The sequence below is a fragment of the Meleagris gallopavo genome, chromosome 2, assembly GCF_905368555.1.
Source record: "Meleagris gallopavo chromosome 2, MGAL_WU_HG_1.1, whole genome shotgun sequence".
In the NCBI taxonomy this organism is placed as follows: Eukaryota; Metazoa; Chordata; class Aves; order Galliformes; family Phasianidae; genus Meleagris; species Meleagris gallopavo.
This window is the reverse complement of record NC_139405.1, coordinates 16,480,006-16,499,034: the sequence shown is the minus strand read 5'-3', so window position 1 is coordinate 16,499,034 and position 19,029 is coordinate 16,480,006. Positions and strand designations below refer to the sequence as shown.

Genomic DNA, 19,029 nt, shown 5'->3' with positions numbered 1-19,029 from the left:
ACGAAAGTTAAAAAAAAATCCTTCTTTAAAGGAAAATACCTGTAAGAATAGAGCATGACTGTTCTACAGACCTCATTCAGAGGATGTGAATTCACATCATTCAGAGGCAACAGGAAGAAGTCAGTTAAATACATGCTTTAAGTTCTTCCACAGCATCGCACTATAAAACTAGAGAGGGCACAGAGAAAACAAGCGTCAACAGGACTTGCTTCAGCCTAAGGCTTGCTGCTAAAAAAAATCTTTGAGACTGCCCTCTCACTTCTGAAGCACCGTGACTGCCAGGTGTGTGCATCCTGCCGTTCTCAGGATATCTCCAAAGTCAAAAACAGGCTCAGGTTTCACAGTGTCTTAATTCACCCCTAAAAACCCAGGTGCCTTCCAACCAGGCTGCGTGCCTCCAGGTGGCATGCTCCCTTCTGCCTTCTCCTTTTCCCATCCCTGACACCATCTCCATTTGCTTTCCCTCTCCCAAATCCTCGACCTTCCTCACTCATAAGGTAGGGATCTGGCTGCCAGCAGTCAGACATACTCTGCTTTTGCCCCTTTGCTGTCTATGAGTTCCCTCTGGACGTGGGCATCTCACCCCAAATCTGTTCCTGTTAGGATTTAGCACATGCAGACCTTGATCCTTTCATATGTATTTGTGAGGTCTTTGCACCTTTCCCACTGCTTTCTTCCAGGCCTGCTATATGTCTGCAGCTCTTATCGACTCCCCGGGACGGAATACACGAATGCACCATGAGGTCCTGAAGCCACGTCTCACACCTTATAGGAAATGGTTCACCCAACCAGGTCACACCCTCCTCCCAAACACAGGCAATGAGTCACAGGGTGCTACCGGTGCCTGAATGTTGAAAGCAGAAAGGCAGCATTTCAATTCTCAAAGAAAAATGCATGTATACATATAACAGCCAAGCATGATAGAATCATCCTTCAGAAAGGACAGATCCCATTTATTTTAACCCCACAGAAAACTGTGGTATGCAGCCACTGAGCAGGACTGGACCTTTATCTGGTGACCTGGAATCCTTACGGCACTGCACAGCTGTATGAACCCATCCTACACAGGTCTGGTGTCAGCAGGGTCTGACTGCACTGGGACACACTTAGAGCAGAGGATAATGTGTGAGAATGATGTGTGGAGTCCCACAATGACCAGAAGACCTCAGCTTTCAGGGCCACAGCTGAAGACTCGTGACTGAGGTCTCAGAGGTCTCAGGAATACAGTTCTACACATCTGCAAACAGTCTCAGAGTGAGGACGAGGTGCAGCTCACTCCCTTGAGCTCTTCCTCTTTGCAGCCTCAGAGCTGGCAACACCAACACTGCCAAAGGACAGCTGTAAATGATCAACATGAGATCATGGTGAGATCAACTTAGCACGGATGTGTCTAAAAATACATAGATATTGGTACGTATGCATTAGGAAAACCTGAAAAACCTCTAAAAGCTTTTGGAGGTTGTAAGGAGCTTTGTCAGAGGAGTTACATGGTAACTTGGAGCAATTAGAGAGAAATTAAGCATTCATTCTAAAGATTTCCTCTTAGGGAGAAAGAAAAAGCCCTTAAAACCTGAGCCTGATGTGCATTAATGGTTGTTGGTATTGGAGTCGGGTGGGGAAGCTGGAAATTACTTGGCATTATCATGCCAGAAGAAACTCTGGAGCAAACACACTTACACACCCATAAAAATGTCTCTGGTCTACAACTAATTTCCTTTTTTTTTTTTTTTTGGACAAACTAATATCAATTATACAGGCACTGCTTCTTCTTCAGTATAGCTTAAATTTTAGCTTTTGCAGCAAAAATTTATTTTCATTTTTTTCTTAACATTTCTCTAAGGAGATGAAATTGGGTGCATGACCATTGCTACTTCTTATGTTAGGCTTCTCTCATCATCTTCTGAAGCTGCTGGCCACCTCCCATTAAAGATACCACATACATTGGGATCACCAAGACATCAAGATTTGTGAAAACATCCAAGTAGATGAGATACCTAAATTTGTGCTATTAAAAGGTTCAACATTGTTTTTAGAAATGAGAAAATTCCCATTAAGGACATTCCCCCTCCCGTATCATACACTTGGTAGAACAAAAAATGATCATACCGGAGTGCCCTGCCTGCAGAATCCCAGCACGAAGCAAACGAAGGAGTAAAAAGCAACAGAGGTTCACGCACAGGACACGTACCCTAGTGACTGACAAACCACTGCATGGCAATGCCTCATCCCCTCCAGGCAGAGCAGCAACACTGCTACAAACACTAGGTATCCCAAGGAGAGCATTTAAGATATGACTGAATGCCATGCTGCTCCTTATATCTGCAGGCATTCCAGTACTCTACACAAAACTCAGCTCCAACAGTCAGTAAGGAGGGATGTCAGTGTACATGGTTAAAAGATGACTCTGTGACCCACAGCAATTGGGGAGACTCTGAGCAGCTTGGAAACGGAGCAGGCCAGCAAATGTAGGGCCACCTCTCACAGCCTCTTTAAAGCTGCAGTGTTTCAGAGTCCTCCTTACCGTGCTAGGTGCCTGCTGATGGCAGCAATGACATGGCAGCATGCTCTCCACCTGCTTTTGTTGCTGCATTCCATATTTAGAAATAGCTATCTCAATTTCAGATGTATTAATTCAAAAATGCAATTCACTTCTGGACTGATGGTACAGATTCTGCTTTTCAAGGCGAGAGGTAGGATCGTTCTTTGTGCCCAGCCAGGACAGAAGTAACGACAGGGTGCAGAACAAGATGGGGAAGGAGTCTCAATTTCCTCCTCAGGACTCTGAATTCCTAGCCAGCACAGATCGCGGCAGATGCAGGCACCCCGTGATGCTCTCCGGTGCTGGGGTAAAGCTCTATGGGATCTGGTGGGAGGTTGCTGGCATTACGGGTAGAGATGGTGGGAGAAAGCCTACATGACTGAGTACCTGATCATCAAGTGTGCATGCGAAAGCACGAAGGTACAAACGCCTTACGAATAAAAGCTCTTTCAGAGCTGATGCTCAGCACACCGTCCCTTCAGAGGGAGCAGCACCTAACACGGTTCGCTGAGGACAACCCGTACGTCTCACGTCCGATGGCGGCCGTGCTGCAGCCTGGAACGGCTCCTCGCAGGCACAGCGGCGGGAAAGGTGGTGGCATGGCCCGGCTCTGCCCGCCGCAAGCTGAGCTCTGGGGCTCTTCAGGTGCGTTCACCTGCAGCTCGCACAGATGACAGCACACACCTCGCTTGCAGGACACAAACCCCACAGCAGCGCCGCCCAGACGCGGTGCCACACACGACCCAGCGGTGCGGCACCCAACCCCGTGGCACCGAGGGAGCTGCAGCCCCGGCTCCACGCAGGACCCCCCGGGCCGGGGCCGCCTCCCTTCGGCACCCCCGCCCCCGCCGGTCCCCTCCCGGCTATAAAGCCCCGCGGGCTACCGGACCCCTCCTGGCCCGCCGCCATGGCCGCGCTGCGCTTCGGGCCGCCCCCGGCGGAGCTGCCCGCGGTGCCGCCCTCCTGTCCGCCGGGCCGGTGGCTGTGCGGGACGGCCGGGGGCAGCGGGGGAGGGCCCGGCGCGGCCCCGGCGCCCCTCGCGGCGCCGCCCCCGGCGGCGGAGGGGGTTCCGTCGGCGCAACGTCGGAAACGGACGAGCTTCACGGCGGCGCAGCTGGAGACGCTGGAGCTGGTGTTCCAGGACACCATGTACCCCGACATCTACCTGCGGGAGCGGCTGGCCGACGCCACGCAGATCCCCGAGTCCCGCATCCAGGTGAGGGGCAGCGGGTGCCCGCCCTCCCCGCCGCCCGCCCTCGCCGCTCCCTCACGGCCGCCCTCTCTCCCCAGGTCTGGTTCCAGAACCGCCGCGCCAAGTCTCGCCGGCAGCGGGGGCCGCCCCGGCCGGGTCTCCCCCCCGCCCCGCCGCCGCCCCAGCGCCCGCCGTGCGGCGCGGCCCCGCTGCTCCGCGCCCGGGAGGAGCGCCGCGAGTGGCCGCCCCGCGCCGCCGGCCCGCCCGGCTCCGGGCCGCGCCCGCACGGGGGGAGCGGAGGTGCCCCGGCCGGGCCCTACCCGCCCCGCTCCGCGTTCCCCCTCTCGGCCGGCGGCGGCTTCTCGGAGCCGGGAATGGAGTGGGAGGAGAACGCCCTCGGCGCCTTCCGAGCCCTCTGACGGCCGCCCGGCCCTGCCCTGCCCGCGCCTCTTGCACTTTATCCCGGAGGGACTGCGCCTATTTATGACCGGGAGATGGGGGCGGCTGCGCCGGTTGCCGGCACCGTGTTATATTGTTTACAACTTCTATTTAACCTTTTAAAGCCACCAAGCCGACCGACTGCACTGTTCTAGGGAGGATGGGGGTGGGGAGGGGGCTGTTGTTACTTTTTGTGAGAGAAAAATAAATAAAAGTTCCCATTTCTGTGCTGCGCTGCTCTGGAGCCGAGTTATGTTCGTGATGCGGACAGGGACGGGCTGCTGATCTCGGAGGGCCACAGCCCCCGAGGCAGGGGCTGCTCTGGGCCCTGAGAGCCACGGGTGCAGCGAGGGGGAACAAGAGAGCACTAAACCAGCACCCTTTTCCCAAATGGGACAGTGTGAAGTTAGAACATAAGAAATGCAAAAAAAGCCCCTCGAAGGGGGGCATTTATTAACGACCGTATTAGTGTATGTGTATCTTGAGTCAGCACTTCCTGCTTAAAAGTAGAGCAAGCTGTCAGACTCCAGATAATAGAAGACCAGTAATATCATCCAGTCCAACTGTCAGCCCATCCTCATGGTGCCCGCTAAGCCATGTTCCTTAGTACCACATCAGCACAGCTCCTGAACACCTCCAGGAACAGTGACTCCACCTGGACAACTCTTCCAGCATCACCACTCTTTCTGAGAACAAATGTTTCCTAATATCCAACTTCAACCTCCCCATGTGCAACTTAAGGTCGTGACCTCTTGTCCTATCACCTGGGAAAAGAGGCCACTGGCCTTCTTGGCCACCTGGGCACACTCCTGGCTCACTTTCAGCCAGCTAACAGCCCCAAATCCTTTTCCTCCATGTCTTTCCTGCCACTCTGCCCCAAGCCTGTACCAATACATGGGGTTTTTTGTAACCGAAGTGCAGGACCCAAGCCTTGATCTTGTTGCAGCTCATACAATTGCTCTCAGCTCATTGATCCAACCTGCCCAGATCCCCCTGCAGGACCTTCCTACCCTCAGGCATATTGGCACTTACTCTCAACTTGGTGTCATCTGCAAACTTACCAAGGGTGCACTCAATCCCCTCATCCAGATCAGTAAAGATATTATGTAGGGTTGGCCCCAGTACTGACCTGATGAACATCATACGAGATAACACCTGAACATCACAAGGCTCTTTTGGAGACAAAAACAGAAACGAGGGGTGTGTGTACTGTCGGTACTGTCAGGGAAAATAACCTGTGTCAAGAATCACACCCCATAGGACAAGGTAACCAATATCCATAATCCTTTGGCGTAACCCATCGCATACCTGTGCTTGCCCGATCTGAGACAGCCAAATTCCTGTAGAGCTGCAAGCTTGTGAGGCTGAGTGGTGCAGCAGGAACGCTGACTGAGGAACTCTCTCCACAAACAAAATAACAGAGCTGTCCTTGGCCAAACTGTAGAGCAAACAAATAAAAATGAAAATGTGACACCATCCATCCCAAGTGGACTTGGGTGCCCAAGGAGCTGTTAGGGATGGAGTACTCACAACATTCACCTGCATGCTCAGCTTCCAAGTGTACAGCAGTGGCTTGCACACTGAGCCTGCAAGCTGCTGCTGGGAATGGCAGCCCCTGCTGCTCGTTTTCCATCGCACTCTGCAGTGACTGAACTCATTGAGCTACACGGGCAGCAAACAAGGAGACAAAGGTGAGCTGCTTCTCATCAGCACAGCTCCCTGCACTGTGCACCAGGTGTTCAGTGAGCACCCAGGAAGAAGGGGAGGGGTGGAAGTAAACTGCAAGAGGATTTTTTCCTTTCATGCCAGCAGTAGATCACATTAATTATTGTCAGACCAAACTTTTGTGCCCTAAGTGAGGCTCTGGCATTTCTCTCTGTTTAAATGAAAACTGTGAATGTGGGGAACCTTTCCATCTACTTTACCAAACAACACAAAATAAAGGCACTGGAAGAACACAACCATGTTCTGTTACATGATGAGAAGGGCAGCTCTGTGGCTAACTCGAGCAAAAGTAGTGCCTGGTGTTCTGTAATACTCCTTCTACATTTTCTGGATGTCTTTAAAACAGCCACTCACCTTGTTACCCAGGCCATGTTTCGTTTCCAGCAATTAACTTCTCTTAAAAAATGACCTGAAACCACGTGCCAGAAGTTTGCATTTTTGTGAAATATATCAACTCTTATAGTTCAATTTATTCAGTTACAAATTTCACCGAGAATAAAAGATTTATGCATTTCTCTTAATTAACAGAACAAGTTTAGCTAAATATAAACTCTGCACTAAAGTTTTGCAGTGGCACAATACCAACACAGAATACAGAAGCATCTTTAAACTATACAAAATTTTAAAATTGAAAATAATCCTGTTTACATATTCTTTATACATTAACATATAAAAGACCTCATTTAATGAGGCATCTAAAGGAATCCAAAACAACTCTACAGCTATCTCTGAAAATCCATATCTGGAAATGATTCATTACACAGAAGCTTTACAAGACTATTTAAACAAACCAATACACACTTTTTACAAGATTAACATTCCAAAAATGTACTCATAGGCAGGTTGTCACTTTTAATTTTTGCAGTTTACCTCACTGGTTATATTTTATTATAAAAATCTTCGTATTTATATATGTTGGGTATGTCAGATAACCAGGAATTTAATTTAAAAGTTGTGCAAAACAAACCAAAAGTTGGAAAAACAGTATGTTTTATCACTCATTTATATAAAATACCAACTAAAACACTTCTCTTTGCCCCACATAAAGAGAAAAAGCTGTAATGACTCTGTTTCTGGAAAGGTATCACTTCCATTTTTATATTCCTTCATTAGACTTCTTATATAAGTTATGATAAATTAAGTGTTCCAACAAAACACTGACTGATCTACAGACCTGCCCAACATCTTCTGCAACTTTAGTTCTCTGTCCACATCCCACCGCTGCTTCTTTAGGCCTGGAGCCCTCAGCCCATGCTATTACCATGCTAGCTGGTGGCATCTCAGGTACCTACAGAAGTGCAGCTTTAAGGAACAAAGACTGCCACATAGCTACTGACGTGAGCCATTTCCTCTTCATCACTTCATCTAACATACCAGGAGAGCCAACAACAAAAGGCGGGCAGAATTAATCTGAACTTTTAAAAACTAAGTTCAAATTATATGAAAGTACGTTTTCAGGTGTATTATAATAAATGCAATTACTAAGAGATTACCAGTTAGCAAAACTACTGCATGTGAATAACAAATGGAGAAATTTAATGTAATGCTTGCCAGTAATGCTGGTTTCCTTAAGAAGCAAATATAATATATTTAGAAGGGTCCGAGAAGTCGTCTTTTCCCTTATCTTCTGGCAGTTAGGGCATTTGTTGAAGCATATATAAATGAAGAGGATTTTCCAGAACTACTTGCTATACACTTGAAAGAAAGTTTTCAGTCTCTGTTGGTGTTATTAGCTGCAAAGGCATGTAAATTTCCCATCTGGCTCAGACCACTCTGAATATGTGCAACATGGATCTCGACATTATTCTGAAAACAACTAAAAGGGAGAGAGGAAAAAAAGAAAAGGATTAAACCTCTTACTTAAGGGTTGCATATGAGTACTTCTTCAAGGTACAAGCAGTCAAATAAATCATAGTAGTGCATTCATATCAGTTATCAGGTTGCATCAGTAAATAGCATTTACAAAAACAGTTGCATGAAGTCAAAATTACTGACTTGGGTTCTTTAAAGAGGACTGTAATGTGGTTGGAGCTAATGAAAGAAAAACATTGTGAAGAGATGCTAAAGTACCCAGACTGAGTACAGTGAAATGCAAAGATCATCACCTTCTTAGCAGTGTTTATCAGCCCTTAGTTGAATTCATTCTGACATTTACTTGCAGTGTTGATAACAGGAAGTTTTTTTCTTTTCTTTTTTTAATCAAAATGGAAAAGTGCTATTAAAAAACAGCTTTTTAAAATCAAAAAGCTGCCTTACTATCTTGGCAAAAAAAAAAAAACAAAAAAACCCATGTAGCAATACCAGTGTGGAGGGCATAAGAAAATGCTTATCATTTCAGCATTATTTTTTTTTAAATTATATAATCTAGTGACTATGCAAATCTTAAAAAAAAATCATGGTCACAGATTGTTGGAGTTCACAGTATACTCAGGAAGAGTATCATCATGTTCTTGCTATTTTTATAATGCCTCCGCAGGCACCTGCTTGTGACAACTGTTGAAAAATGGACACTGGACCAGAGGAGCCTTTGATCTGGCACAATATGGCTGTTCTTTTGTGGTTGGTTTGTTTTTTTTTTCCCATTTAAAGTATTGTTAATAGAAGCCAGGCAGAAATTCTAGTTGTCGCATATACCAATTCCTGATATTTACAGACAAGAGATTGAGTAACACTAAAAAAAAAAGAATATGGAAATTGTACAGAAAATATTCTAAAGTAACAGTTGTCAATGAATTTCTTGCTCCTCAGTCATTTTAGTTGTTGCTGTATCAATTTATCACTTTTTTTTTTTTTTTTTTTTTAAATCAGGTTACTTCACTGCTAGGTTCAAACAGAAAACTGCCTTTGCACTGCCTTTAAGAAGATCCCTTTAAATGGGACCACTTCCATAAACAGTTACCAGATTAAAATCCTTACTTATACTTACTTACATTCACCTCTAAAAGACATTAACAATTGCTTGCTGACACAAAACGTGTAATTAGGAATTAAATATTCAAAGTAGTAGTACCTGATATTTGAGGAGTCTATTGAATTCTTAATGTCATTTAATGAATCTGTTAGTGATTTAAATTCAAAGGAATTCAGGTCACCTCCTTCTGCTAGACACTGCAGGAGAAGAAAACAAAAAATGTTCTAACAGTTCAGCACAAAGAACCTGACAGAGGCTTAATATTACGTACTTAATTGGGAGATACTATTTTTGCAATTATTTTACCTTAATCTGCAGTAATATTGCTGTAAGCCTAGAGATAAGGTCAGTTAAATTTTCACTTTCGACACAAAGCTGTCCTGTTGTGGAGGAGTTTGCTTGCCTAACAATTTCCTGAGCCTCCTCTTCACACCTCCGCCTCAGATCTGTTGGCTGGTCTGCGGGCTGGAGGCCTTGGTCTGGAGCAAGCTATCCAGAGATAGAAAGAAGGATAAATGAAGATTAAAGAACTCCTTTGCATTTGGTGCACGTATGAACTGACAAACGATTGCAAAAAAGTCCACAGGTATATAGCCTGCTTTGTTTTTTCTTCATTTATATACATGCATGTCTATTCCAAAACTGGCCACTGGCATCATCAGAAGTGCCTGCATTCAGGTAAGAGAAACAGAGAGAAATAGAGACAACAAAACAGACACAGCTGCTACCAATTTCAGTTCCACATGAGCCCTGCTTATGCACTATTCCCAGAAAATTCTGATTTATTTTTTAACTCGGGTTAAGCAGAAACAAATGCAGGTTCCAGCAAAATCTTACCTCATAACAATACTGCTGAACTTTATGCAACACTTTATTTAAGTCTTTGTTTAGTTGTTCCAGATCTAGAACAATAGTTGCATATCTCCTCTGAAACTCAATGCTTATTGGCATAGAATAGGATTTCTGTGGAAAAGACAAAGCATGTTAAAGTTAATGGGATATAAGTGGAACTCATCAAAAGGAATTTTCACTTTAAAATAACACTGGGGTATTTGAAATCCCAGTGCCTAATAGAAATGTTAACATGAAAAAACTTAAAGCCTAGTATCACTGCTTAGAACTCCAAGTGACAATTGGTGCAGTAACTACTATGCTTTTATTCTCTTCAGAAAGCACTATGATAATCTGTGGCACTAAACACTGCAGATGATAACTACAGCTTGACCTGCTTATTTCACACATAGTGGGGCATGACTTCTTTCTACACTATGAACAGAAGATTATTCTGTCAGTAGAAGAACAGTACTAGACAACATATCCAGTAGCTCCAGAACATAAGACCTTCTTCCTTGACCAGCCCCCTCTAGAGCATGCTGGCCTAATATAGGCTAGCCATGGAAGCCACAGGGAATTGTGAATTCTGCATCGGAGAGAAATGGATGATGGCATTTTATGTTGGTGAAGATAAAAGATGTATTCCAACAGCACCAGCACTATTTATGATCCAGTAGCAATCCAGACACTGACAAACAGTTCAGCTTGCAGACAAAACATGTTTGGCTTTCAGCAGATGGAAACAGATAGCATCTCTGTCACAGGGCATCTATGCTTCTCTTGAATGACCAGCATCCCCTTTACCTCATCTTTGTTGCAGGTCAAGTGAAAAAAAATGAACCAGCTATCCTTCTTATTTGCATTTGTTTATGCAACAATGTTTAGTCATCAGAAAAGTGGATACTGTTTGAATTTATTACTATTTGAATTTATTACTATTGCCAGATAAAAACGGGCTATACTCAATATCACTTCTGATTTGGGTCAGTTCTTTTTACTTATATGTTGAATCATTAAAAAAACAAACAAACAAAAAAAACAAAAAAACTTTATTTCAACAATTTTATTAATGATTATTAAAGTCTGACAAACTCTACTTGAATGAATGAAGTCAAAGGATTCTATTTTACTCATGTTTAAGTTTGATACTGGTATTTAAGTGGACTATTGTTGAAGAGTCATGTTCAAAGAAAACGCATTCTAAAGGAGAAGCAACACATACTAAGTGGCACAAATGTAGATGGGATTACCAAGAGGACAAAAGAACATTACAGACAGGCTAAGAACATGACCCAATATGTGTCTTCTATTTTTATCAGGACATAAATAGTGACAAGAGTTGCTTTATGATTGCTGACTGAAAAAGCAAATAGCAGAAGAAGTGTTTAACAGCTATATCTCCAAGTCCTTATCTAGGCTACAACTGAGTTAAGATTTATTTATTCCTGGACCATCATCTTCTCTATTGTTTCTTTGCTCTCTCAGTGTTGTTATTTTTCTTGGTATTCTTATTCTATAAAAAAGTTAAATTTATGACGCAGCAGACAACTCACATGCTAATATCTGGATTTTTGTCAAGAGGGAAGCTAGTGAAAACTCAGCCCTTCCTATGGATTTCTTTACCCCTACAAAGGTAAAGACAACTGAATTGGAACAAATAGCTTTATCATTTGTATTAAGAAGAGCTGGTAATTTTTCTGGATCAGAATTACAGTTTGCAATAGCATGTCTTAATCTTGCCTCTTTTTGCATCTACTTTAATTATTAGTTTTATTAAGCACAATTAAAAGACAAAGCATTTGACGTACAGGAGAAATAATATAACAACTGAACTGATAAGAAGGTTTTGAAGAGCAGCCTTGGGGCAATAGGTAGCATGATAACAACGTGCACATTGCCACCGAAGGGATAAAGAAGAAAACCACACCACAATAAAGTCTTCAACATTCAAATATTTTACATTTAAAAAAAAAAAAAAAAAATAAAAATCAGCATTTTTGGTTTAAATAAATAAAATTCTTTTTCCTCTCCACAGACTTCAACATTCTGTCTGTAAATGATAGAGACAACTGTCTGAATGGACACTAGCAGAAGGTTGAGACTGATAGCTTTCCACTTTCAAGTTGATTGATAGCCATGGGTGGTAGAAGAGGCATTCTTGTTATTTTGATTCACAGACTGATGACTAGATAAAGCCTAGCAAGAAAACTGTCCTGCTTCTGATAATTATGCTGTTGCTGGTCATATATTGTAATTTTAAATGCAGGTCAAGGGCAGTCAGAGATTCACGTAGAAAAAATCTGAACTGAGTTATCTCTTTGTCCAAAAGCCTAAATGCATATCTACCATCTACAAAATAAAAGTAAGACAAATGCTTTACTGATTCCCCAAATCCTTAAAGTACATAGCATACATCAACTGACAAAACAAGGAAATATCATCATCAATTGACACATAAAACAAGGAAATATTATACCAACGCTAACATTAACCTGTTCCCAAAGCACAATGCTTTTAAAGCAACTGACCTCTCTGACTTACCTTAAAAAACTAATTTAAAAACTCAAACATTATAGAAAGCAATAAAGAGCTTTTTATCTAGACTTTGTTTTAATTGTATCAATTTGCACTAGCTATTAAAGTATATCCTTAAGATCTGAGAACAATCTTACCAGCTTTTCTGCTTCTGTATTCATCTCTCTTAACTGTTTGATGTGCTCCTTCTTGATCATAAGGATTTTCGATAACCTGGTCTAAAACAAAGGAGCTATTTTTAGAATGAGCAGGTCCTTATGTAGTTCTGAAATTGCATACAAATTCAAGATAATAAAGTGGATGTGTTTTTTACCATTTTAAAATACATTTCTCAGTTGTTTATAACATCAAAATGTAGAAATAAAAATTAATTGAGACTAAACGATGGATATTTCAGAGGCTTTTACAAGCATTTTCAAGTACCTTAGATTGGAGAAAGCTGAAATCCATCAGCTGGAATTCCCTCTAGGAAGACTAACATAATTTATATTGTTAGAGGCAGAAGAATCAAGAACCTAATTTTTCTTCTAGCCTGAAGGAAAGCTGTATCATCACGGTGATAACATGTACTACAATTAACAGCACTTGTCTTTCCATAGCTTTTGCTCAGAATTCTAGTCTCTTCTTAGCTGTGCCCTGGACTGATCACTAGCTCTTTGGGTACATTCTTGCAATAAAACCTGGTATACAGATTGGATCTATTTCCTACAGTCTTGCTCTGGGCATTCCACTTTTCCTGTTTCTTTCAGAATGTGTATATTCTGTTCTTCTGCCTTGGGGACCTAACAGGCTGAAGAGGAAATCACTGGGACTGCACTCAGCACATACATCACTTCTAAAACTGTTCATACTCTCTCAAGCCCACAGGGAGAAATTTTAGCTTCACTTCAATCAACAACGGTTTTGTTGTTGTTATCAACAGAGTCAAGATGCCAGGTTTTAAAAATTTCAAAGGGTTTAACTGCATTCTAGAAGGGGAACATAAGACTGGGAGAGATAGGAACTTCTGATTCAACATACTCCATATGATGCAATACTGCATAGGTACTTTTCCAATTCCTTCTGCTTGCTTCTAGCCTTGTACTATCCCCCAACGCTCACGGTGAGCCAGCACATGCAGTTTTGCAGCTACATGGAAAACCACATAAGGAAAATGAAAATGATAAACAATACATTCAGGAAAGACAGGAAAAATGCTTATAAATCATTACTTTTGAGATGGATTATTTCCCTGATCTAGTTCACTACCACGCAAATGCACATGATGGCATTAACTTTCTCATGGGAAAAAAAAGCAGCTTTTAAAATTAATAGCACCTGAATATAGAGCAAGGAAATGAAGGCTGCAGAATTAAACCCTAAGGGCATCCCAGCAGTAGTACAGCTGATCCAGATGTACCTCTCTACCTGGATAGGAGAGATTGCCTGGATAATGATAATTTTATTGTTATTGACACTGTACAGCAAAGTCCATCCTCGGCATGCTATGCAAATAAGGAAAAAAGATTCTTTCAATTTAAGACTTCCACGGAAGCACACTTAATATGCTTTTTGTTCAAAACAGAGGGAAAGTAGTTATATTCAAGTAGTTCTAGGAATATCTGGTATATATTCTTTTTATGAACGACTACAGAAAAGGTAAGGAAAGGAAAGTGTTGGGAAACTACAATACTGTATTTTACAGCCCACAGAGACCAATACAGCTGGACATTCAAGTTTTGTGCTGATCAGGTATCTAACAAACATCAGCATTATCTTCAAATTAAATGGAACTGACTTTTAGTTCTCAAAATTAATCTTATCATACCAGGGGCACGATACTGTGAGTCAACAGGAAGATTAACATACAGTTTTTCTGCACTGCTTTCCAAGCAAATCTCTCAAAGCCTATACATAAACATTTAACTAGCCTCACGGTGCCCACATGAAATAAGTAGATATAATTAAACCAATGCAAACACCTATACTTAAACCCAGAGGTGTTGGCAAATGGCATCTGGAAGGAGGGAAAGAACTGAATACTCTCTGACAGTGCTGCCAAAAAGTTCTTTGCTAAGTTATGCTGTCATCACCACCCAGCAACTAATATATTTAAGCCCCTCTGAGGAAGCTGGTGTGTTCCCAGCTTAGTGCAGGCTATTTTATCTTGCAAGTTTTGGGAACAAATTCTTGGCGATAAGCTTCTATGATGATGTTCATATGTATTCAAGGATGTGATCCAGTCCATGACCTTCATTGTTACATTATATTCACCCTACTTCTAGAAGTACTCCAGTGGTCAAGGTAATTTAATTTTCCCTGCAAGAAACTCCGATCTTCCGCTGTTTTAAGATATTTACCAACTTTCTCCCAGTGCTACATTGTATTAAACAGAACTCAATTTTCATTTGCCAGTATCACCAGTGAATGCTTTACTTCAGGTCAGTCTTCACCTCCTTGAGGGACTCTAGCCTAGCAGCTGCATTTTCAGCATAACTCTTCCTGCTTACTGTTAAATAGTTCTCACTAAACTGGAAAAGATGTTTTAGTAGAATATTTCTCCAGATGTGAAAATTAAAAGACATGAAGGCACAATCCTTACAGCATACTTAGTATTTTGTATTTTTTTTTTGAGTTAAAAAATAAACAACAAGAATACAAACATTTCAGTGTATGCAATAACTTGATGGGGAATATATTTCAAAAACTCTCACACACACAAAACCAGACAAAAATCTAGCATTCATGGCTCTTTCTTCCTGTCGTTAAGATGAGAAGATACTTCTTTTTCCACAGTCAACGGACTGCTACACTTCTCTGATTGTACTGCATTAACATTCTCCCTCTACTGGACATGGAGTTACACTGCAAACAGTTTTTTGGTCTTGGACTGATTCCCTCCCCATCTAAACTTAATCTTTTCCCAAACCAAAACCCAAAGAAGCAAACAAAGAGAAAAGCATATCTTTGTCCACAGTAAGGATCAGAAAGAAGCATGATGGCAAAGTATAAATATGCAGAAATTAAAATAATATCAATTAAAAAAAAAAATAAAAATCAACAGTGCTGATGAAAAGTGGTTGCTACAAGACCGAGTGTTTGCATGCAGCTCCAAGTTGTACCTAAGGACAATGTCCTCGTCACTTAATCACTGCATACATTTCTGGACACATTTTCTTTTGCTGTGAATTAGTTTTGGAACCCATAAAAGAGAACTAAAAGGCTTGGTTGAAACCTTTTTAAAGGCACACAATTATTTTTTTCTTTAAATCTTTCGTCCCCAATACAGCTTTCCCATGAAATTGTTTATTCTGTGGTATCATAAGCTATGTCCTAATAATAATTGTCCTGAAGTGTTCCTTCACAGAAAGATTTTCTGACCATTTAACTGCTGAGTCGTCATTAAATCAAAATGAGGGCTTTGACATTTTTACTGCAGCAGAGCACAAAAAAAGGACAGAACATGTTTAACAGTAGTCTTTAACATAAAACTACTTCTGCATTAGTGAATACAGTGATCAATATTCATTGATCGCGGTGTATTTTGCAACACTGGTTTCAGAATCATTCTTTACTTCTAACAAGTAGCTCTAGGCTGAAAAACAATGTAAACTCCCACAATAAAATTTGTTTTAAGCCTCTTGACACCTGTATCAGAAACCTCAATCAAGTATAAAGATAATCACAAACCAATGCAAAAAATCTACAGCTTCACTTTTTTCAAAAACTTGACAATCTTCAAGCAAAAAATGTATAATACGGTACCTCTCGAGTGCCTTCACTTAAAAATCTCAGATTAAAAATGTCAGGTTTTCTTATAATGAGTAACGGTGTACCACTAAACATGACAGAAATCATACAGTTTTCAGATTTGAAATACAGAAACACTTTCACAAATGGAGCAGTTTAGTACAAAAGTCATAAAGCTTCACTGATCATACTCAGTGATTCAAGGAGGATGATAGCTACAGACCCAGCTTAGTAGCATAAGCAAAGACTGTATCTTTTGTTTATTTCATTTCTTAACGTAACCAACCTTAGGATTGGACTTAGGACTTTTTCCAAAATTGGCTTCACTAAGCATTACTCCAAAAACCTGAGTAAATCATTCTGTTAAGTAAAATTAATTATGCTGAAAGGTCAACATGTAATGTATCAATGGGAACTACAGACAACTTGATTCTTTGAGCCAATTGTATACATTGAAAATCTGATAAAAGTTCACAAGAACACATCTCAATTCTTAATAATTTGAACACTGAGTATTCCAATTTCTTTTAGCACATTTCAAACTACTTTACACCATTAAATAATTCAACCATAGATTGTAAACCAAGCTCACATGATCAATTACTGAAGAGTAAATTGCTTAGATTATATTTGATATTCAATAAATCTCATCTTCCTAACATTAGTTGCCTATAATTTTCTGAACTGAAGAATTATTTCATGAAGATGAATCATAAAACAATTTGGATTTGGGGGATAAAAATTATATCTTTTTAGACCACTGGTAGAACTAGGAAAGATAAGAGAGACTTCTGGAGACATAAGATCTTTCTGAGGTCCAAGAAAAGAGGAACGTATTTTAAAGTTCATTAATAAATGAGGAAAAAATTTTAAAATGTACTACTAATTTCTTCTGATAATTTAATCATTTTGATATTACTATCTTTCATATATCACCAGCATTTCATTTAACTGCAGAAGAATAGGTAGAATAAACACAGAAATGGCAATACACAACAAAATGAAGAGCAGAAGTTAACACTTACCACTTGAATGAGGAACTCTACTGGAAAGCCACCTAGCGTTTCACTGTCTGTGCCTGAAATTTTGTTTTTCCATGACGACTGTCCTAATAAAGGATCGCTGTCCTATACAAGAAAGAGTATTTCATTTATTAGCTTATTTTTAGAGGGATTTGCTAAAATTACCTTATTGAGAAACCTGAGAAAACTTACCTCAAAGACTGTATGAAGCTAACAGCTTCAAGATTTATCATAAAATATTTCACTGAATAATGTTATAAATTACATGAAATAAACAACTTACTGTAATTGGAGACTGGAGTGAAGGTGTATAATGCAGCCGGGGAGGGGTCATAAAGAACCTAGAAGGTCGTTGTTTCTGCCCGAAGGCAGCAATTGGCATGGTTTCATGAGGTTCATTACTCTGCAAAGACAAGAAAAATAAGGATATTCTTCAGGTGTCAGGCTAATTTAAAAGCTTAACATACCTTCTCAAATACATATTTTATTTCTGGAATCTGGATTAGCCATGCCCAACTACGCTCCAAGCCCGAGCAACAAAAAGGAGAAGCATTTTGCTTTGGGGTTAATGGCAGCTTCAAAACTATATTCCGCAGCTGGAGTTTGAAAAGTGTTATAGCACTGCATTAAAACAAACAAAAAACCCCACCAACCCAAATCCTGCAAGAGAGAGTAGACCTCAGACAATTTTATCTTCCTTTAGTAGACTGAATGATACACAAGATACAAAAGAACATGCTGCCCTCTAAAAATCTTGCAGTCTAGGTCAGACTATTTATCAGAAACAATTCCCTGAAATTCATAAATCAATATAAAAGCATGAGAGCTAGGAAATAAGTCAATTTTTTTTGGCTGAAGTAACATTCTCACAATTAGTTTCATTACCACAAATGTTTCAAAATTACTCGATCAACATATAATACTTGCTTCCAACTATCTTAAGCCTTTCCTGACTTCGGCAAATTACAGAGTCAGGTTTCCTTGAACAACTCTAGAAATTCTGCCTAGATCCCACAGCAGAATTCTCTTTGAAAACTTACATTACTCATTATACTTCTTCATACTCAGTCTAAAACAGTAACTCTATTCTGTTATTTCAGCCTAAGTCATTACATTTGTATTAGAGAAAGTGATTCTATATAACAATCAGCAGAAGAAACTCATTCTCCTGGAAATTCCCATACATCTGTTATGCTTGTTTCTGGTTTATAACAACACTACCCTGGATGTAATTGATACTTTGAATTTTCTTCTTCTAGATTAAAGAATATAACTGTAGATTTAAAAAAAAAAAAAAAAAAAAGAATTTGCATTACAGCTATTTTGAGAATGTATCATTAATACTTACAAGAACTTCATAATCTGGGATTGTTTGTGTTCCAAGACCTGCCCTGTCAAAAGTGACTCTGTACGTAGCGTTAAGGGTGTCTACTGCTTCTATCTGTCCTGTGAATAGCCCATCGTGGACACCTCGTAATCGTGCTAAAAAAAACAAAACAAAACAAAACACCAACAAATGAAAGAAAAAAATATCAATAACAAAAACCTCCACAAAATCGCAAATATTATAATGCTCTGATGTCATTGAGAAGAACAGATGTAGCAAATCTTCTGCATGTAACCTTGGCACCATCCAATACATGTATAAAAAAAGCCAAACAAACAAAACTGACTAGATTAGATGAAAAAATTGTAAGCCCTGAAAAAAAACCTGTATCTGCTAGCAACACTACCCAATTTTTGTCAAATTTATTTTTGCAAGACAAATATTTCCCACATCTAATCTTCAGCACTACACTTATGTCTAGACAAAATACTATTTAACACCCAATACCTTCTGACAATTAGGTTTTGCAGGCAAAAATAAATTTTGGAATGATTTTGCACACCATTTCTCTATGACCACTTGCACTGATGACGGCATGCTTAGAAGATTTAGAGCACAATTCAAGGATATAGCTCTAGGAGAGTGAGAAGATACAGGGTGCTCTGCATGCCTGCTTTTCAGCAAGAACTAAGGACAGTGATGCTGAAGAACTCAGAAAGCAATGAACAGAAGAGGCTAGAGTGGGAGATATTGTGCTCAAGTGAAAAGTTTCCTGCT

At 40.8% G+C, this 19,029-nt stretch overlaps 2 protein-coding genes across 5 annotated transcripts in view; one reads left to right on the top strand and one right to left on the bottom strand.

Moving 5' to 3' along the window:
* The first annotated feature begins 3,408 nt into the window (after positions 1 to 3,408).
* MIXL1 (Mix paired-like homeobox) lies at positions 3,409 to 4,399 on the top strand. The gene is made up of 2 exons (XM_085219133.1): positions 3,409 to 3,755; positions 3,830 to 4,399. The coding sequence occupies exons 1-2, from the start codon at positions 3,447 to 3,449 to the stop codon at positions 4,148 to 4,150; spliced, it is 630 nt and encodes a 209-aa protein (XP_085075259.1). The 5' UTR covers positions 3,409 to 3,446; the 3' UTR covers positions 4,151 to 4,399.
* A 1,924-nt stretch (positions 4,400 to 6,323) lies between these two features.
* Positions 6,324 to 19,029, bottom strand: part of LIN9 (lin-9 DREAM MuvB core complex component) — a 35,786-nt gene continuing 23,080 nt past the window's right edge. For all 4 annotated transcript variants that reach the window (XM_085219131.1, XM_085219132.1, XM_010706658.4 and 1 more), the window contains 8 exons: positions 18,274 to 18,407; positions 17,209 to 17,328; positions 16,929 to 17,030; positions 12,312 to 12,392; positions 9,643 to 9,768; positions 9,112 to 9,294; positions 8,905 to 9,002; positions 6,324 to 7,710 (listed from right to left, as the gene is read on the bottom strand). In XM_085219131.1, coding sequence (XP_085075257.1) covers positions 7,605 to 7,710; positions 8,905 to 9,002; positions 9,112 to 9,294; positions 9,643 to 9,768; positions 12,312 to 12,392; positions 16,929 to 17,030; positions 17,209 to 17,328; positions 18,274 to 18,407 — 950 coding nt within the window. In that variant the 3' untranslated portion in view covers positions 6,324 to 7,604. The remainder of the gene's footprint in view (positions 7,711 to 8,904; positions 9,003 to 9,111; positions 9,295 to 9,642; positions 9,769 to 12,311; positions 12,393 to 16,928; positions 17,031 to 17,208; positions 17,329 to 18,273; positions 18,408 to 19,029) is intronic.

Coding starts and splice junctions, on each gene's coding strand:
- MIXL1 (XM_085219133.1), top strand. CDS start 3,447: ATGGCCGCGCTGCGCTTCGGGCCGCCCCCGGCGGAGCTGCCCGCGGTG. Junction 3,756..3,829: donor TCCCCGAGTCCCGCATCCAG/GTGAGGGGCAGC, acceptor CTCTCTCCCCAG/GTCTGGTTCCAGAACCGCCG.